Raw genomic sequence first — 21,075 nt, 5'->3', positions numbered from 1 at the left:
ACAAACCCATCGTCGCTGTACCAGACAGGACTGGCAAAAAGTACTCTTCACTGACGAGTCGCGGTTTTGTCTCACCAGGGGTGATGGTCGGATTCACGTTTATCATCGAAGGAATGAGCGTTACACCGAGGCCTGTACTCTGGAGCGGGATCGATTTGGAGGTGGAGGGTCCGTCATGGTCTGTGGCGGTGTTTCACAGCATCATCGGACTGAGCTTGTTGTCATTGCAGGAAATCTCAACACTGTGCATTACAGGGAAGACATCCTCCTCCCTCATGTGCTACCCTTCCTGCAGGCTGCTCCTGACATGACCCTCCAGCATGACAATGCCCTCAACCATACAGCTCGTTCTGTGCGTGATTTCCTGCAAGACAGGAATGTCAGTGTTCTGCCATGGCCAGCGAAGAGCCCGGATGTCAATCGCAATGAGCACGCCTGAGACCTGTTGGATTGTCCATTCCCCCCAGAAATGTCCGGGAACTTGCAGGTGCCTTGGTGGAAGAGTGGGGTAACATATCACAATAAGAACTGGCAAATCTGGTGCAGTCCACGAGGAGGAGATGCACTGCAATACTTAATGCAGCTGGTGGCCACACCAGATACTGACTGTTACTTTTGATTTTGACCCCTCCTTTGTTCAGGGATACATTATTCAATGTCTGTTAGTCACATGTCTGTGGAACTTGTTCAGTTTAGGTCTCAGTTGGTGAATCTGTTATATTCATGCAAATATTTACACATGTTATGTTTGCTGAAAATAAACGCAGTTGACAGTGAGAGGACGTTTCTTTTTTTGAGCTTATAAGGGGTTAAATACTTATTAATTTTTTTTACAATTTTTTTTTCCTGACCATTCTTATGTCTCTCAGATATATGACAGACACTTCAGAACCAACTTAAACAAATCTACTTTGAAACAAAAGTATACACCTCACACACATGATTATGGGCTTTAACAAAAAAGAAGACACCTGTAACATTTCAGATATAGAGTTGAAATGTATTACATTTTGAGTTTGCATCCCAAAATTGCACTTTATATACAGTAGTTTGAACAGATACAAACCAGTATTTGGTTTGTCCTTCCAAAACATCCATTACAAAGTCACACATTATCATATGCATGCCATATCAGACACAAATACTCTCCATCCAACACATGTACCAAATAACATACTATCTTCCTATGGCTCCCTCCAGGGTGTGTTGTTGTGAGGAGTGTGTTTCCTGTGCAGCAGTCACCTGGTAACTCCTGTTGTGATGGAAAATGTGGAAGTGATGCAATGTGTACTTCCTCTCTAAAGGAAGGATCTTAATCTTTCACTGCCATGTGTGTGTGTGTGTGTGTGTGTGTGTGTGTTGATTCAGATGATTCCGATCTCTGAGCTTAGCTGTGGATGGGTCTCTGATTTCACCCTCTCTGAGCCTAAAGTATTTGTGCGTGTGTGTTTGTAAGGGTTTTCCTGTGGTGAAGTAGAGGCGGACCAAAACGCAGCGTGGTTATATTGATTCATGTTTAATAAAAAAAAGATAAACACGAACACTACAAAACAATAAACGTGGAAAAACAAAAACAGCCCTGTCTGGTGCAAAACACAGAGACAGGAACAATCACCCACAAACACAGTGAAACCCAGGCTACCTAAGTATGATTCTCAATCAGAGACAACTAATGACACCTGCCTCTGATTGAGAACCATACTAGGCCAAAACATAGTAATACCCAAATCATAGAAAAACACACATAGACTGCCCACCCCAACTCACGCCCTGACCATACTAAATAATGACAAAACAAAGGAAATAAAGGTCAGAACATGACAGTGTTTGTGTGTGTGTGTGTGTGTGTGTGTATTGATTCAGATCTCTGAAGTTTTCCGTGGACAGGTGGATGGATTCTGCATGCCCAATTTTACTCTCTCTGAGTTTTACAGATTGAATAAGTTTTTTCCTGTTTAGCATTGCGAATCACATCCCTTACAGAGCATTGGAAAAATACTCTCAACACGACTGTTGATGGCTCACTGCATTGGCAGAAACACATGTTGAAAGATGGGAACATAGACTGTATCAGTCTCGGGACCGCATTGTCACCTTCTCTCTCTTTTTATCTCTTAAATCTCAGCACACTTCCCCCAATATATTTTGTTTTCTTCCTCTCCGCTCCATCACTCTTTTATATATGAGCCACATCTGTATCGAGCAAAATGACAATATAGGAATAAGGTGGAATCATATTACACAGGCTCCGACACCTGCCACATGTGGCAGGGGCTACAGTCCATTACGGATTACAGCCATGATCTGCGCAACAATGCCTCTCAGACAAACTCGACGCATTTTATGCACGCTTCGACAATAACACCGTGCCGTGCGTGAGGGCCCCCACCGACCCAGAGGACTGGGTGAACTTGTTCTCTGGGACCGCTGTGAGTAAGGACTTTAATCTGGCGGTATTCCAGGGCGCGTTCTCAGAGAATGGGCAGAACAGCTAGCAGGCATGTTCATGGTCGTTTTCAACTTGCTCATCGTCACCAAGCTTAGGACCCCGGGACTGAACACCTCCCTCTGCAATTGAATCCTGGACTTCCTGACAGGCAGACCCCAGGGGATGAAGGTAGGCAACATCACCTCCGCCGCACTGGCCCTCAACACGGGGGCCCCACAGGGGTGTGTGATTCTGTACTCCTTGTTCACTCACAATTGCATGGCCATGCACGACTCCAACACCATCAAGTTTGCTGACGACACGACAGTGGTAGGCCTGATCACTGGCGACGATGAGACAGCCTACAGGGAGGAGGTCAGTGACCTGGTGGTGTGGTGCTGGGACAACAACCTCTCCCCTTAACATCAGTAAGATCAAGGAGCTGATCATAGACTACAGGAAACAGGGGGGGCACACCCACAGCCACATCGTCTGGGCTGCAGTGGAATGGGTCTAGAGCTTCAAGTTCCTTGGTGTCCAAATTACTAAGGCCTTAATATGATCCACACACATGCACACAGTCGTGAAGAAGGCGCGACAGCGCCTATTCCCCCTCAGGAGGTTGAAAAAGTTTGGCATGGGCTAGCAAATCCTCAAAAAGTTTAAGTTCATTGAGAGCATCTTGACACTCCACATGACTGCTTTGTATGGCTACAGCACCGCCCTCGATTGCATGGTGATACAGAGGATGATGTGGACAGCCCAGTACATCACTGGGGCTGAGCTCCCTTCCATCCAGGACCTCTATATCAGGTGGTGTGAAAGGAATCGTTAAAGACTCCAGCGACCCAAGCCACAGACTGTTCTCTCTGCTTCCGCACGGCAAGCGGTACCGGTACATCAAGTCTGACACCAACAGGCTCCTGAACAGCTTCTGTCCCCAAACCATAAGACTGCTAAATAGTTAACAACATGACCCCACGAACTGAGTTGACCCTTGTATTTTATTTGTATTTTTGTGTCTCTATGTACACTCACAGGACTCTAAACATTGACGCACAGGAACACTCCAACACACACACACACACACACTCTCACTTAATTTGCTCACACACACATAACATGCACACACATTAGTACTGACTCTACACACACGCACAGACACTGACATACAATCATCATTTACGCTGCTGCTACTCTGTTTACCACATAGCCTGATGCCTCGTCACCTTACCGCTCGCTATGTGTGTTGGAGTGTCCATGTGAGTCAGTGTTCAGAGTCCTGTGAGTGTGCATAGAGACACAAAACATACAAATAAAATACAAGGGTCAACTCAGTCCGTGGGGTCATGTTGTTAACTATTTAGCAGTCTTATGGCTTCAGTGCCTTCAGAAAATATTCAGACCCCTTGACTTTTTCCACATTTTATTACGTTACAGCCTTATTCTAAAATGTATTCAATAAATCAATTTCCTCAGCAATCTACACACAATACCCCATAATGACAAAGCAAAAACAGGAGTTTGGACATTTCTGGAAATGTATTAAAAACAAAAAATAGAAATAACTTATTTACATAAGTATTCAGACTCTTTGAGATTCGAAATTGAGCTCAGGTGCATCCTGTTCCCATTGATCATCCTTAAGATGTTTCTACAACTTGATTGGTCCACCTGTGGTAAATTCTATTGATTGGACATGATTTGGAAAGGCCCACACCTGTCTATATAAGGTCCCACAGTTGAAAGTGCATGTCAAAGCAAAAACCAAAACACGAGGTTGAAGGAATTGTCCGTAGAGCTCCGATACAGGATTGTGTTGAGACACAGATCTGGGGAAGGGTACCAAAACATTTCTGCAGCATTGAAGGTCCCCAAGAACACTGTGGCCTCCATCATTCTTAAATGGAAGAAGTCTGGAGCCACCAAGACTCTTCCTAGAGCTGGCCGCCCGGCAAAACTGAGCAATTGGGGGAGAAGGCCCTAAGTCAGGGAGGTGACCAAGAACCCGATGGTCACTCTGACAGAGCTCCAGAGTTCCTCTGTTGAAATGGGAGAACCTTCCAGAAGGACAACCATCTCTGCAGCACCCTACCAATTAGGCCTTTATGGTAGAGAAGCGTGACGGAAGCCACTCCTCAGTAAAAGGCACGACAGCCCGCTTGGAGTTTGCCAAAAGGCACCTAAAGACTCCCTGACAATGAGAAAGAAGATTATCTGGTCTGATAAAACCAAGATTGAACTCTTTGGCCTGAATGTCAAGCGTCACGTCTGGAGGTAACCTGGCACCATCCCTACGGTGAAGCATGGTGGTGGCAGCATCATGCTGTACGGATGTTTTTCAGGACTGGGAGGCTTGTTAGGATCAAGGCAAAGATGAACTGAGCAAAGTACAGAGCGATCCTTGATGAAAACCTGCTTCAGAGCACTCAGGACCTCAGACTGGGGCAAAGGTTCACCTTCCAACAGGACAACAACCCTAAGCATACAGCCAAGACAACGCAGGAGTGGTTTTGGGACAAGTCTCTGAATGTCCTTGAGTGGCCCAGCCAGAACCCTGACTTGAACCCGATCACCCCATTCCAACCTGACAGAGCTTGAGAGGATCTGCAGAGAAAAATGGGAGAAACTCACCAACAGCATGCTAAGACAAGCACCAAAGGTGCTTCAACAAAGTACTGAGTAAAGGGTCTGAATACTTGTGTAAATGTGATATTTCATTTATAATTTTTTTTAATTGATTTGCTAAAATTTCTAAAAACCTGTTTTTTCTTTGTCATTATGTAGATTGATTAGAAGGGGAAAAAACGATTCATATGGCTGTAGCGTAACAAAATTTGGAAAAAGTCAAGGGGTCGGAATACTTTCCGAATGCACCGTATATCTACATCTTATCACTCCAGTATCCCTGCACATTGTAAATATGTTCTTGGAACTGATCGTGTTCTTCTTATTAAAAAAAATGTATTACTGCATTGTTGGATTAGGAGCTGGCAAGAAAGGATTCTAACTGCACTTGTGCATGTGAAATTAAAACTTGAAACTGAAACTTGAAACTTATATCACTGCTGAAATGTCAAAGGGTAACCCCCTCACTGATCAGTCAGGCTTCCCATTACGTCCCATTGAGTTTTCAATGAGATTCCATTCAGCCGTTTTCTCTACTGGGCTACATAGCCATTTGTAATACAGTATTTGGGATGCAGAATGAATGTTGGTAAGTCTAACTCATTCAGACAGCAGTGACCCTACAGAGGTTACAGGTGATTCTGCCCTCTGGCAATGGGAAGCAGGTAAATATATTCCACTCCCAAGCACCTACAGTTGTGTGTGCCCACACTACCTTGGGTATTCAGTGTACACGCACAGCACACAAACCCAAAACCAGACCCACTTCTGTCACTTTCGATCCAGGGGACTCATCAATGATGTCTGTATTGAGATCCATGTGTGTTAAAGAGTTTACACACACACACACACACACACACACACACACACACACACACACACACACACACACACACACACACACACACACACACACACACACACACACACTTTCTCTCTCTATCCCATCCTCTCCTCTCCATCCCCAGGCCCATTGAGGTTAGTCTGTAGTTAGACTGTGAGGGCACCTCAGTGTGATGCTCACTGACAGGTGAACTGAGTCATTCCAACCAACCACTATGTAAAAATAGACCCTGTACCATGCCTCTCTCTTTCTGCCCAGCCCACTGCATCAGATACTGTATATGGACACAGAACATGGAGGTCCTGAGATGGACATAAATATTCTATGGGGGATGGACACGTGTATAGTCCAATGGACAACATGCAGTATATTCAGGTGAGCTAATGGTTTTCTGCTCAAGTCTCATAATATTTCAGTGGATGAGAGCCGAGAGGTCTCTGTCTAGTCAATAAGGATTGATTGGTGCCTACATATCTCTCAGGAGTACCGAGACATCTCTCTTTCAGGTTAGGTCGTCCTTTCCATGGTTTCCTTCTCCCTTCTTGCTTTAAAGTATATTAGATAATCCATTACTCTTCCAAATATCTCTCTTGCCCCGTTACAGCATAAGACCCTGTCTATTGGGCTAATAATCCAATCAGGTCCCTCCATTAGAGTGTCAGACCCAGCTCTCTGGGATAATAATCCAATCCATTCGTGCCTGTCGGTCCCATTGCACCACAGAGGGGGAGATTCGGTAGTTGCCCCTAACCACTGATACAGGACTAGATAACGTGGTTCTTTACAATAATGGGATGGCCGCAAGACCAGGACTCAGAAGGAAAGAAAACAGTCAGCATTACCATGGACATTCCCATTATGCCTGGTTGTGACCTTCTGCAATCCCACCATGATTCGATGATATTTGTATGGTTATGATGGCCCGAAATGTACTTTCTTACATAGTGCTGTAATGACCACATCAATCTGTACAACGTCCACCCAGTCAGCACAGTAGGGAGTAGATAGCAGAATTGTAATTGGATATAAGGCATTGGGAGGACATAGGCTACTACATGCAGGGCATAGCCACTGCAATATGAAACCCCAATACCTCCTGTGGCATCAGTCACTGGGGTGCCTCAAAGTGATTAATTTAACTTTGGAAATGTGGGTTTGAAATTGATCCAGTTCAATGTCAGAGACCCAGGGGATTCTAGAGCTGTGGGGAGAATGTTGTACACTGTAAAAAAAATACATAAAAAAATAACACAAATGTAGTTGTTTTAACTAATTATTAATAAGTAACTGGTTCCACTGGCTTTTTTTGTTTGTTTATTAAACTTTCAGTCCAAGTGTTACCGTTGCCATTTCCTACAGTCAAATGACCTAGTGGCCTCACAGGTGGAATGTTATTAATATTTTTCTGAATTTCAGAATTAATTAACATTAAAAAAAATGTAAACATGTAAAAAATCTGGTGTTTCTATGTCAAACGGTTTCGTTATAGTTCAGTCTTCTGTGATGTACAGTACCAGTCAAACGTTTGGACACACCTACTCATTCAAGGGTTTTTCTACATTTTTTACTGTTTTCTACTTTGTAGAATAATAGTGAAGACATCAAAACTATGAAGCAACACATATGGAATCATATAGTAACCAAAAAAGTGTTAAACAATCTAAATACATTTTATATTTGAGATTATTTAAAGTAATGATGACAGCTTTGTACACTCTTGGTATTCTCTCAACCAGCTTCATGAGGTAGTCACCTGGAATGCATTTCAATTAACAGATGTGCCTTCTTAAAAGTGAATTTGTGGAATTTCTTTCCTTCTTAATGTGTTTGAGCCAATCAGTTGTGTTGTGACAAGGTAGGGGGGTATACAGTAGATATTCCTATTTGGTAAAAGACCAAATCCATATTATGGCAAGAACAGCTCAAATAAGCAAAGAGAAACGACAGTTTCTTCAAGAGCAGTCGCAAAAACAATCAAGCGATATGATGAAACTGTCTCTCATGAGGACCGCCACGGGAAAGGAAGACCCAGAGTTACCTCTGCTGCAGAGGATAAGTTCCAGCCTCAGAAATTGGCAATTAACTGCATCTCAGATTGCAGCCCAAATAAAAGCTTCACAGAGTTCAAGTAACAGACACATCTCAACATCAACTGTTCAGAGGAGACTGCGTGAATCAGGCCTTCATGGTTGAATTGCTGCAAAGAAACCACTACCATAGAACACAAATAAATAGAAGAGACTTGCTTGGGCCAAGAAACACGAGCAATTGACATTAGACCAGTGGAAATCTGTCCTTTGGTCTGATGAGTCCAAATTTGAGATTTTTGTTTCCAACCGCCGTGTCTTTGTGAGACGCAGAGTAGGTGAACGGATGATCTCCGCATTTGTGGTTCCCAACGTGAAGCATGGAGGAGGAGGTGTGATGGTGTGGGGGTGCTTTGCTGGTGACACTGTCTGTGATTTATTTAGAATTCAAAGGCACTCTTAACCAGCCTGGCTACCACAGCATTCTGCAGTGATATGCAATCCCATCTGGTTTGCACTTAGTGAGACTACCATTTGGTTTTCAACAGGACAATGACCCAAAACACACATCCAGACTGTGTAAGGGCTATTTGACCAAGAAGGAGAGTGATGGTGTGCTGCATCAGATGACCTCACCTCCACAATCACCCATCCTCAAACCAATTGAGATGGTTTTGGGTGAGTTGGATCGCAGAGTGAAGGAAAAGCAACCAACAAGTGCTCAGCATATGTGGGAACTCCTTCAATACTGTTGGAAAAGCATTCCAGGTGACTACCTAAATTATACATGTTTTTAGAGGAATCAGCCTCCTACTGTTTTATGACTTTCACCTTCTTCCTAAGGATTTATAAGACTGTAGCTATTGTTGAGCATACAGTATGCACAGAATAAAGCTATAACAAACCTGTAAATCTGTCAATCAGCAGAAATGTGCACAAATCATAATAACGTAAGACAATACTATTAATTTGACCTGCCTTAATACACAGGATTGGCCAAGTTTAGCAAACCCATTATGATTGGATGCTAGTACTAGTAATTATATTGTAACTGTAACACCACTGATCATGTGACTTCCTTTCCAGAGTGTGTGTGAGGAGTGTCTGTCATGGAAGGTTGAAGTCAGGAGAGTGTGTCGAATTGTTCCAAGCGCTAGACATACGGTTGTGGTGGCTAGAAGGTGGAAAACTGTCCTCTCATTGAGAATGTCACAGGACAGGAGCAGGCTGGCCTGTCACTCAGTGGACAGAGTCACCTTTTAATAGTGAGTCTGACATTGACAGAGGACATGTGGGTTTGTTCCTATGTTACAAAATGGTGTCAAATCACCCTCAATCAGAATCTCCCCTGGACACATTCACATACGCACGCACACGCACACACACACACGCACAAACACTCGCTCTCTCTCTCTTCTATGTCTTTGTTTCTCTCTCTCTCTCCAACTGTGCATGAGTCACTCAATGTGTTAAATAGAGAGCCCTACATTAATATTTCACAGAATATTTCAACTCAAAAACTCAAAGGACAGCTTTATGTAAGCAGAATTTGATTCATGTATTGACAACACCAAACTATTTGATATGCAGAGGATTGGTTCCGGCATTGCATACCCTCTCTCCAAAATAATTTATTCATAATGACTACTACCAGGATGGGTCAGAAGATCTTCTTTAGATCTTATTAGCTAAAGCAAAGTTTTGCAATTAACACGTGTCATCCTTTCAATGGCACATCCCCACCCCTAGATGCCTTGAGGAGAACCAGTTGGATTCGTTTCTCTTACATGATCAATGGACCAATCACATTTAGTCTATTATAGGTTCCAAAGGGTAAGGCACTTATGGTATTGAATCAATACATTCCTATTTCTCATATTTCCATTTCTCACTTGGGACAGTGACCAGGTAAACAAAATCAAAGCATGGATTGCTGTCTCACCTTGGCAGGTTTTTTTTACAGGGTAAGGAAACCAATATGTGATTTTGTCATTTGGTTGAACTATCCCGGGTGTTTAGTGAAGGTGCCGAGGTGAACGACATCAACACTTGACTTTTGGAGTATCACAACATCGCCTTGGGTAAGAGATACTTTACAAGCTAACATACTGTATGAGTAGCCTAGATACCGTTTCTATTGACCACTGTTTGCCTGTCATGTCCCCCCCCCCCCCACATGAGGGCAGCAGGCAGTTGTTTAATCGGTGTAACAGATGGACAACTTTTAAACGTGAAACTCCTATCTCAAGCTCAGCCTGCATACGGAAATATAAACCTGATGTCAATAAATGTTTCTTAATGAGCGTATTGCATTTAATATTAGTGACATAAAGTTACAGAAATATTTACATTTGAGTAATTTAGCAGTCACTCTCATCCAGAGCGACTTACAAGGGCAATTGGGGTTAAGTGCCTAGCTCAAGGCCACATCGGCAAAATCTTTCCCCTCGTCGGCACATGGATTCAAACCAGCAACGTTTTGGTTACTGGCCCAAAAACCCTCTTAAATGCTAGGCTACCTGCATCCATCCAACTGCAGCAGTCCATCCAACTGCAGCAGTAAGATCAACCTAGCTTGTTAAACTATGTATGGCCAACCACCGGGATATATGTGTAGGCCTATGTATTAGACCTCGACTCACACTTGGTTGGTGGCTATTTCAGGATGGTGTGGGGAGAAGGGGGTGGGTACTCTGGTACAGTGACTGGGAAAAATCTCCTGATATAGAATGACCTATAATGCCTCCTAGACTCCCTTTAATGGCATGGACAGTTACATAATAGCATTATGAGGTGGAGATGAACCCAAATAATATTTCTGACAGGAAGGACTGGTAAATAAATCATAGTATTTAGGGCGGGTGTAAAAGACTAATGGATTCAAAAGGTCAACGTTGGCCTATATGGTTTCTTGGTCAACACTGACACCTGCTGGAAGCTTGAAGAAAATACATCAAGAAAGACTTGAAAAGGATGGCAGGAACTTCTCAAATCAAATCAAATTTTATTGGTCACATACACACGGTTAGCAGATGTTATTGCGAGTTCCGACAGTGGGGCAATATCTAACAAGTAATATCTAACAATTCCACAACAAATACCTAATACACAGAAGATGCAATAGATAGTATAGAATACAGTATATACATACAGTATATACATATTAGATGAGCAATGCAAGATATGTAAACATTATTAAAGTGGCATTTTAAAGTGACTAGTGTTCCATTTATTAAGTGGCCAATGATTTCAAGTCTGTATGTAGGCAACAGCCTCTCTGTGCTAGTGATGGCTGTTTAACAGTCTGATGGCCTTGAGATTTTCAGTCTCTCGGTCCCAGCTTTGATGCACCTGTACTGACCTCGCCTTCTGGATGGTAGAGGGGTTAACAGGCAGTGGCTCGGGTGGTTGATGTCCTTGATGATATTTTTGGCCTTCCTGTGATATCGGGTACTGTAGGTATCCTAAAGGGCAGGTAGTTTGCCCCCGGTGATGTGTTGTGCAGACCGCACCACCCTTTGGAGAGCCCTGCGGTTGTGGGTGGTGCAGTTGCCGTACCAGGCTGTGATACAGCCCGACAGGATGCTCTCAATTGTGCATGTGTAAAAGTTTGTGAGGGTTTTAGGTGACAAGACAAATTTCTTCAGCCTCCTGAGCTTGAAGAGTTTCTGATGCGCCTCCTTCACCACACCGTCTGTGTGGGTGGACCATTTCAGTTTGTCGGTGATGTGTACGCAGAGGAACTTAAAACTTTCCACCTTCTCCACTGCGGTCCCGTCGATGTAGATAGGGGGGTGCTCCCTCTGCTGTTTCCTGAAGTCCACAATCAACCACCCATTTGCACAGAAATCTGCACTTTGAATTCTATGGTGCATGACTGGATGTCTAAACCCAGATGCAATCAGAGGATTTCTATTGGAGAAGCAGTTTCAGTCTATGTTCATATTCTGTACCAAAGACAGTACCGTATGAAGATAGGCAGAAACTGCTTCTACAATAGAAATCCCAGCTCACACTTGTAGGCGATGTCATGGCGACATTGGCTAGCTAAGCTCATGAGTACATAAACCTAACAGACTATTACATATCGGGGTATTACATATCGAGATTCATTTTCAATTTGTCAAAAAGTTATGGTACTTATTGCTTCTTTTTTTTTTTTTTACACATATTGATAATTTCAAAATAATATTTCAGTTCTATCTTAAATAATGTGAGGAAGGGTTTGTTCTCCACCCACTTCATTTTATGGATAAAGAATCTACCATAAAAAAATAAACAAATTAACAATGAAAGTTAAATCAGTGTCCATATCATTTGATCAAAATAAAACATCATATCAGAGTCTCTCAAATTAACATTAATAGTTGTTTCTTTTAAAATAAAATCTTCTAACTCACTCCAAAATCTTCTGACATGAGAAAAGTTCCAAAATAAAGGTCTTTACAGGGTAGATTCTTTGAATGAGTTTGTATACTTATTTCACCTTATTAGATATTACAAATTACAATATTTGCCAGACAACAACCAGACTTTGTTCCGGTTCACTTGTCCTAGGGCTGCATTTCAGTAAATTTTAGCAGAGGGAATAGTAACATATTGACATAATTTTCTTATATACATGTTATTACATTTATAGTTTAAAATGTAACTTCCTTCTAGCTGTATTAAGTTACATCTTCTTCCACTGCCAGCCACTGGGCTTCCTCCCACCACCATATTTGGTAATAAGTGGAAACGCCAGCGGATGCTTCACATTTATACATCCGGTCAAATATTTGTCTCGTTATACAATCTGTGTCTCCCGCCAAAAAGCGCATGTGCAGGCAGTCAACTCAAAGACACTCCTTCGATATAAAGTTGTTTTTAACGAAAATGAAAACGTGTCCGTTTGTCACTTTCACGAGGTTGGAGTAATAACATGTTCAACTACTTAAAACATTCGCTCGAATCTAGGTTGTGCCTTTAGATTTCGAAAAAATTTAATTAACAACTAAGGAATACTTTTCACTTCTCTCACTGTCTTCTCAAATCCCAAACCCCAGCCTGGTCTGTTCGGTCTGTTTTACAAGCGTCTCGCGATGTTGCGCCTCTGGCTTTAGAAACTCTGACCGTACTGTCACAGCGTCACGACAGCAACACTAGCTGCAGCCTATCCACATTAAGACTTCCGCTTTTTGGATTTTGCCTTTAAAATAAAAGTCGTACAACTGTACGAAATCAACAACAACAAAAACTGCAGCGCATAGTGTTAAAGTTATGTATAAAAAAAAGATGACGAGGTAAAAATATGTCCTTCTGACCCTGAACAAAACCCACTGTTCGTAGGCCGTCATTGTAAATAAGAATTTGTTCTTAACTGACATCCCTAGTTAAATAAAGATTAAATAAAATAAAAATATAAGATAAAGAATATTATAAGGTGGAGCACGTTGAGAAATGGTTGGAGCTTAAGTAAATTAATGTCAAGAACATAACACCCGACTGGTAAAAAAAACAACAACAATATTACTATTGTTTATTTACTATTGTTCAAGGATTCAATTTTGAAATGTAATGTTTATTAAAAGTCTTATTGCATTTCTGTTGTATTGCACAAACAAATTGCACTCTACAGGAAAAAAAGATTGATTGTGTGTCCAAAACAAACAGGGTGCAGTCTACTCACTAGAGTTCCTAGAATACGAAACAGGTGAGCTTGACCTGAAAGCTAGGTCATAGCAAGTGTTGCTGGACTTTTACTATGGCTAAATAGGTTGCAAGGCCACCTGGACAATATACGGTACAAATATGGCACGGTAGTATGAAAACCTTACTACCTGCCTCAGCTAAAGTGCGGTGAGAATATAGGGTCTCTACTAACCAAATATGATTTGTTTTTTTGAGGAGGACTGTGTAAAAAATATCCACCAACACTTTGTTCTCCGACATTCCATAGCCCCCAATTTGAATACACTGTAATACACTGTGCATGGGATACATATTGGCTCTTAGAAAGAAAACTATTCTACCTGTCTCATCTAAAGTGGGGCAGGAAATACTCAGTGGGGTCTCTACTAATCAAATAAGATTTTTTTTTTTTTTAGGGGGATCATGTTCACCCTTATACTCAATGAATCTGATATACACGTTCTTAAATAACATTAATGCAAAATACGTTATCTCCAAATACGACCGCTTTAATGAACCAAAACATATTGGGACCACAACTACCTCCATCTACCTGAGCTTTGAAATTCCCACAATGATGAGAAAATTCATAATTCGGAACAATGTCCACAACCTTTTCATGTAATGCCAAATACTGTAGCACCAGATATTTCTGTAGTCAGTGAAGAATGACCTCCAGTTCCTTCTCATACTGCTTTAAGGAGTTCATTACCTTAACACTCAATGTTATACTATTGCGACCACATACTTTATTTTTCATGTTTATAGATATGGCCATCAAATGTTTTTTTAAATTCACAAGTATAATTACATTCTCAAAATGCCACCACTTGTGTGCTATTCCAGGTACCTTAGGTAGAACATCTATCCTCTCAGAACATTCTGGAACTGTTGGCAAACAGTTCCAAAATCAAGGTGCACATCTTATCCCTGAACCAATCTCTAGTGCTTATTTTATCAAAATCCTCAGTTAATGAAGACAGTTTCCCCTGAGTTGGCTTGGGAATGTCTTTATGTTTTGAGGAATCACATGCCTTGCATTTGACGGTGGTGCATAAGTGAATGACTTCTTTCAGACCCAAGTGGAGACTACACTACTTTTCCTGTCATATGTAACTAGACAAAATGTGGCTTTGTGCAGCCATTTGTTGATTCATTCTAAACTATTTCCTTTACACTACTGTAATGAAGTTGTTCCTGAACCATGGATTGTGAAAATGTCCCTGAATTCAATGCTTCAAACTGTGAAATGGCCTTTTTAAAGTGAGGAGACTGTTTCACTTGGTCAGCTCTAAGTATTCAGTTATAGCATTCAGAAACATTCAAATGGGTAACTAAAGCGTAACACTGTTTGACCGCAATAAAAGGCCACTAACACTCTGTATTATTCAGAGCCCCATGACACCATATATAGATTCTACAAACCCTACTGAGTACTCCCCCATCCCACTTTTATATCGGCACAAATAATACATGTTTCTCTATAAGGCAAATACACTGAGTATACAAAACATTAAGAACACCTGCTCATTCCATGACATAGACTGACCAGGTGAATCCAGGTGAAAGTTATAATCCCTTATATATGTCACTTGTTAAATCCACTTCAGTCAGTGTAGATGATGGGGACAGAGACAGATTAAAGAAGGACTTTTAAACCTTGAGACAATTGAGACATGGATTGTGTATATGTGCCATTCAGAGGATGAATGGGCAAGGCAAAAGATCAACATCGGCCAGCATCCCTGTGGAAAGCTTTCAACACCTTGTAGAGTCCATGCCCCCAACGAATTGAGGCTGTTCTGAAGGCAATATGAGTTTTAAGCTGTATGACCACATTAAAAGATACGTAACACTCCATATTATTCAGAGCCCAATGAAATCACACCAGATATAGATTCCACAGACCATACTGAGTACTCCCGAGCACTTTTACATCGGAAAAAATAATCGTTTTCCCTCTATAAAACAGTTTATGTCATGCATAACCTTTGACCTTGGAACATGTGCTAAACCACAAATGTAATTAAAATGTCCCTTAAATATGAACAAATATGAATCATTGTTAATGGTTTAGACAAATATTTTTCATACATTATGAATCAATTAATACAGGTTAATGGCACATTTTTACTGTTACGTGAGGTACTTGTACTTTGAACGTTCACCCGAAATTCCATGACCCGGAAGTTATTTTTTAAGTGTTGCTGACAAGACTCTCCTTCTAACCAACCACAGTAGCTAGTCTGTTAGCTAGCTAACTTTAAAGCCTCCAAAGACATGAGCCGCAAAAGAAACCACAGTTTCACCGAAACAAGCCTTTCTCCCGACCCCCAAAACACATTCATGGACACGCCGGGGCCTACGGCGAGAGCCGAAGATGATTTCTTGGAATTCGAACCCGACGAGGAGCTACTCTGCTCGGTGAGCGACATCACCGAACACCTTGGAAGAAACATAACAGTGGTGCTCGAAACAGCATTGTCCGAAATCAGGAAAATTGTCAGCGTCAGGATACGGGTTCTGAAAATTGAGCTAAGGGAGAAAACAGACGAAATTGAAGTCCTTAAAGCAAGGCTGGAGATACAAAGAGACGGTAGGGACCCGTACCCCAGCGGAATGACCACCGAGGCATCATCTGTATTCCGAAAATCAGACTTCCATTCGGGCAGCAAGCACAGCAACGACCCCAAGAAAGCCAAACCAGCCATGCCTGGCGTAAAGAAAGAAAACATCAATGCAATTTGCGATTATCTGATGAAAGATAAGAATTCACGGGGGGCTGAAGTGGACAGCGACCCGAGCAATCCTCCGTCTGGTAGTGACAGGGAGAGCCGCCACGAACCCCAGCCGCACTCCCTCAACCTGTGGCCGGACACCATCCCTGACGCGGGGTCTGGGGATGAGGAGTCGGACTCGAACACGGATGACCTATTCGGCATACTGCCATCGGGAAGCAAACGGATCTACGACTATGAATGGATGACGGGTGTGGAGTACACGTCGGATTTGAAAGGTAAACTCACCAATCACTGTTATGTGCATTGGCCATGGAGTAGGGTATACATTGGGAATTGATATGCTGGATGCTGTCCAGTCTTGCACCATTGCATGTGTCTATGTAAAGGCTGTATAGGCCCACTCGACTTTTCTGTAAATGGGCATCATAAAAGCCTAAATATGCATTTGTTTATGCAGGTATGAGGGAGCCTAAATGTGAGACGATACCAGATGAAGACGGAGAAGAAAAAGACGAGGAAGAGGGTGATGAGTCAAACGAAAGTCATGGTGGATTGGAGCATCACTCAGCACCTTTCTCCCATGACGCCCACACCCCTGACTTTCCCCTGGCCCCCCAGGCCTCTTCAGGAGGGGAGGGGGAAAGTTCTGTGGAGGACCATGTGGATCGACTAGAACCAGGTGAGGGGAGAGGGAGGAGACCTTTACGCTTTCATTTCATGTCGTCATTCATTTGTGAACTATCAAAAATAAAGTAGCACACTCCTTGTGTAATCTCCCAGCAATTTAATGGGTATTTACCAACGTTTCGGCATCACTGTGCCTTCAGGGTCATTCATTTGTGACATTAAAGGGTCTTCATCTTTGCACATTGATTTTTTTGTTGTTGCTTTTGCTCCATTTATTTAGCAAAATTACAAGTTTAAAAAAAGTTTTGCGGTGTGTTGACAACCTTTTGACCAATCCTTATTGCTGCTGCTTTGGCTGCATGCTTCAATTCCATGCTTAGGAACTCTAGTAGACTGAGTGCAATAACTGTAATCATTAATGTGTTGGTTCACAGGCCAGCAGTTTCCCTCCCACACATACCTCTGCCCGCTGTGTGGAACCTACTGCCCCGACTCCTTGTTCCTGGAGGAACACATCAAACTGATACACGGCAACACCACCGGCACCCACAGCGCCCTGCAGTCCACCTCCACCACACTCCTCACCCTGGGGGAGGGTAGCAGTAACTCAAAGCGGGGGTTGGGGGTGCTGGAAGGTGGGAGCATGGGGGCTGGGTCTGGGGGGATGAGCCTAGCAAGAGGAGGAGGCGGGGGAGGTACAAGGGAGAAGAAAGTGGAAGGGGGCTACGAGTGTGGCGACTGTGGCCGCCATTTCAACTACTTGGGCAACCTACGGCAGCACCAGCGCATCCATACAGGGGAAAAGCCCTTCATATGCCCCGAGTGTGGGGAGAGGTTCCGGCACGCTGCCCGATTGAAGAGTCACCGGCTGGGGCACAATGGCGGGCAGAGCCCCTTCCCTTGCCCCCAGTGTGGGAAAGGCTTCCCGGTGCTCTCCGGCTTAAAGAGGCACCAGCGGGTGCATACAGGGGAGAGCCCCTACGCGTGCCAGCAGTGTGGGCGGCGCTTCAAGGAACTTGGTAACCTGTATACCCACCAGAGGATCCATAGTGGTGCCACACCCTATTGCTGCCAGCAATGTGGGAGGAGCTTCCGTCACCTGGGCACCTACAAGAGCCACCGCTGCACCCCAATACAGTGACAGTGACACTTGTTACCTTGGACCTAGGCTGGCCTACTGCTAAGTGTAGCCTAGCCATCGCAGGAGCCTATTGATTGATATGCTGTTGAGGAGACTGAGGCAGGAACATTGTCTGTCTAAAGACAAGCACCATACAGACTCAAAAGGGAGGGTGCCACGCTGGGAAAGGTCAAAGTGCATCATGATAAAGAGATGAAAGCATGACCCTGTTCCAATACTTCAGAAACACATCCCTCCTTCTCATGTTTGTGAAATAATCCATGACTTATTCAACATTATAAACTAGGTGTTTTGAGCCCTAAATGCTGATTTGGCTGACAACCTTGGTATATCAGACCGTATACTGCTCTAATTACGGTGGTAACAATAATAGCGATAAGGCACCTCAGGCCTTATTGCTTAATGATAGTATAGGTGAAAGCAATATGTTTCGCCAACCCCGAGTGGCACAGCGGTCTAAGGCACTGCATCTCAGTGCTAGAGGCCCTGGTTCGATTCCAGGCTGTACCACAACCGGCCGTGATTGGGAGTCCCATAGGGCGGCGCACAATTGGCCCAGCGTCGTTCGGGTTATGGATTTGCCGGGGTAGGCCGTCAATGTAAATAAGAATTTGTTCTTAACTGACTTGCCTAGTTAAAGGTTAAATAACTAAAAAAAAGTCAGATCAGGGATTATTTCTAGGAAGGAAGGATGCATTTTAGTTGTATTCAAATAGGACCCATGTTGGCATATCCTGTTGGGAAGAGGTCTCACACTACTAAGAGAAGTGTGACTTTGCTGCCACCTTGTGGACTTCTTATATTACTGCACAAATGAAGTTTCACAGTGGCACTGCTGACTGTTTTAACCTCACTTACCTACCAGCGACTATTCTGCCCAGAGCAGATGAGTTGGCATTTTATCTTTTTTTATAATGACGTAACCTATATTACTGACACTATATTCTTTACACCTTTTTGGTATGTCCACCTGCATGATGATGACATCATCATGTGAGACATTTTTTGTTCAGTTCCTTGCTACCTCTCTGGCATCAAGTCAGAGAGTCAGCTCTATGGCATTTCTATCTGCAACGTTTGACAGCTGAACGCAGTCCTGATATCTGTAGCCCTTTCAAATGAACCCCTCTCTTAACAGACTAGTTATCTACACGGTTCAGGAAAACATTCAGTTCAAGGTGAATTATATGGGGGGAAAAAATGTCCCCTCTTGTCTCAATTCACCCCAATTGTGTAGCTGGAAAATATCCCCAATACCGTATGTGACTGTTGAACACATAACAAAAGAAGCACCAACTTGTCAAAAAAATGTCTGGTAAAACAATTCGTATTAAAACGGTAAATGTGAAAAGCTAATAATTGACCATCTGCATCCTATGTGGTGCTTTGTGTTGTGTGAGTGTACTTTCAACCATGCTAATACTCCCCCCCCCCCCCCCCTCCCATTGACGAAGACTTCCTGATGTGGACTTGGACTAAGATAAGGAGAGGGACGGGATGTAAGGACTGGCATACTTGGAATAGAACATGTTTAAAGGGTGTACATTTTGAAGGAACAGTCAGTGCCCAGAGAGCCTTGGTGACTCACTTGAGATGGTAGATTTGTGTGCGTTTGTGTACTTCTTTTGTATAACCAGCGGGCACTGCGTGTCTGTGCAGCTGTGTCTTCATCCTGCCCACTGCAGAGGGACAATCAAATAGGAGATAAACATTACGACACTCCATCACTGATCACGACAAGCCCTTTATATATACACACACACACACACACACACAATGGCTCCCATTAAAGACATCAGAATTGTTGGAAAGCCGCAGAGAGCGAGACCGAGCAGGAGATCGCTAGTAGCATTTTAGCCCAGTAGGCCTACATGCCAGAAACACTTCCGTCCAAACATGAAGGGCAATACATTTGCAACACAAACAGATTCATTCAAAACAGGCCGCTGACTGTGGAAATGTGGTCCTTTATTCTTTGCTATCCCTGATGATATCTAAAGTTAACAGACTCGGGCAGGAAGTATACTGAACACAAGTATAAATGCAATCATTTCAAAGATTTTACTGTGTTTACAGTAAGGAAATCGGTCAATTGAAAAAAATTCATTAGGCCCTGATCTATGGATTTCATGACTGGGAATGCAGATATGTGTCTGTTGGTCACCGATACCTTTTAAAAAAGTAGGGGCGTGGATCAGAAAACCAGTCAGTGTCTGGTTTAATCATAATTTGTCTCATGCAGCACAACACATCTCCTTCGAACAGAGTTGATCAGGCTGTTGTTTGTGGCCTGTGGAATGTTGTTCCACTCCTCTTCAATGGCTGTCGTACACGTTGATCCAGAGCATCACACACATGCTCAATGGGTGGTGACACATTTGGTGAGTATGCAGGCCATGGAAGAGCTGGGACATTTTCAGCTTCCAGGAATTGTGTACAGATCCTTGTGACACGGGGCCGTGCATTATCATGCTGAAACATGAGGTGATGGTGGAGGATGAATGAAACGACAACGGGCCTCAGGATCTTGTCACGGTATCTCTGCATTAAAATTGCCATCGATAAAATGCAATAGTGTTCATTGTCTGTACCTTATGCCTGCTCATACAATAACCCCACCGCCACCATGGGGCACTCTGTTCACAATTTTGATATCAGCAAACCTATCACCCCACAATGCCATGCACATGGTCTGCGGTTGTGAGGCTCGGTAGGATGTACTGCCAAATTCTCTAAAGCGACGTTGGAGAAATGAACATTAAGTTATCTGGCAACAGCTCTGGTGGGCATTCCTGCAGTCTGTGTGCCAATTGCGCGCTCCCAAATCTTGCATCTGCAGGATTTTGTTGTGTGACAAAACTGCACATTTTAGAGTGGCCTTTTATTGTCCACAGCACAAGGTGCACCTGTGTAATGATCATGCTGTTTAATCAGCTTCTTGATATGTCACACCTGTCAGGTGGCTGGAT

The 21,075-nt window shown here is 43.1% G+C and overlaps 1 protein-coding gene across 2 annotated transcripts; it reads left to right on the top strand.

Moving 5' to 3' along the window:
- Nucleotides 1-6,148: 6,148 nt before the first annotated feature.
- Nucleotides 6,149-19,462, top strand: LOC110531868 (zinc finger protein 16-like). 2 transcript variants are annotated; one of them, XM_090183984.1, is made up of 3 exons: nucleotides 6,149-6,275; nucleotides 16,796-17,017; nucleotides 17,400-19,462. In XM_090183984.1, the coding sequence occupies exons 2-3, from the start codon at nucleotides 16,798-16,800 to the stop codon at nucleotides 18,104-18,106; spliced, it is 927 nt and encodes a 308-aa protein (XP_090040110.1). In that variant the 5' UTR covers nucleotides 6,149-6,275; nucleotides 16,796-16,797; the 3' UTR covers nucleotides 18,107-19,462. The 2 variants fall into 2 exon arrangements, with proteins under 2 accessions (XP_090040110.1, XP_021471013.3); XM_021615338.3 differs by lacking the exon at nucleotides 6,149-6,275 and adding an exon at nucleotides 14,004-16,613.
- Nucleotides 19,463-21,075: the final 1,613 nt, after the last annotated feature.

Source organism: Oncorhynchus mykiss, chromosome 9 (assembly GCF_057628025.1).
Source record: "Oncorhynchus mykiss isolate SJ-2025 chromosome 9, ASM5762802v1, whole genome shotgun sequence".
In the NCBI taxonomy this organism is placed as follows: domain Eukaryota; kingdom Metazoa; phylum Chordata; class Actinopteri; order Salmoniformes; family Salmonidae; genus Oncorhynchus; species Oncorhynchus mykiss.
Note: the sequence above shows the minus strand (reverse complement) of the source record. Positions and strands in the feature narration are given on the sequence as shown.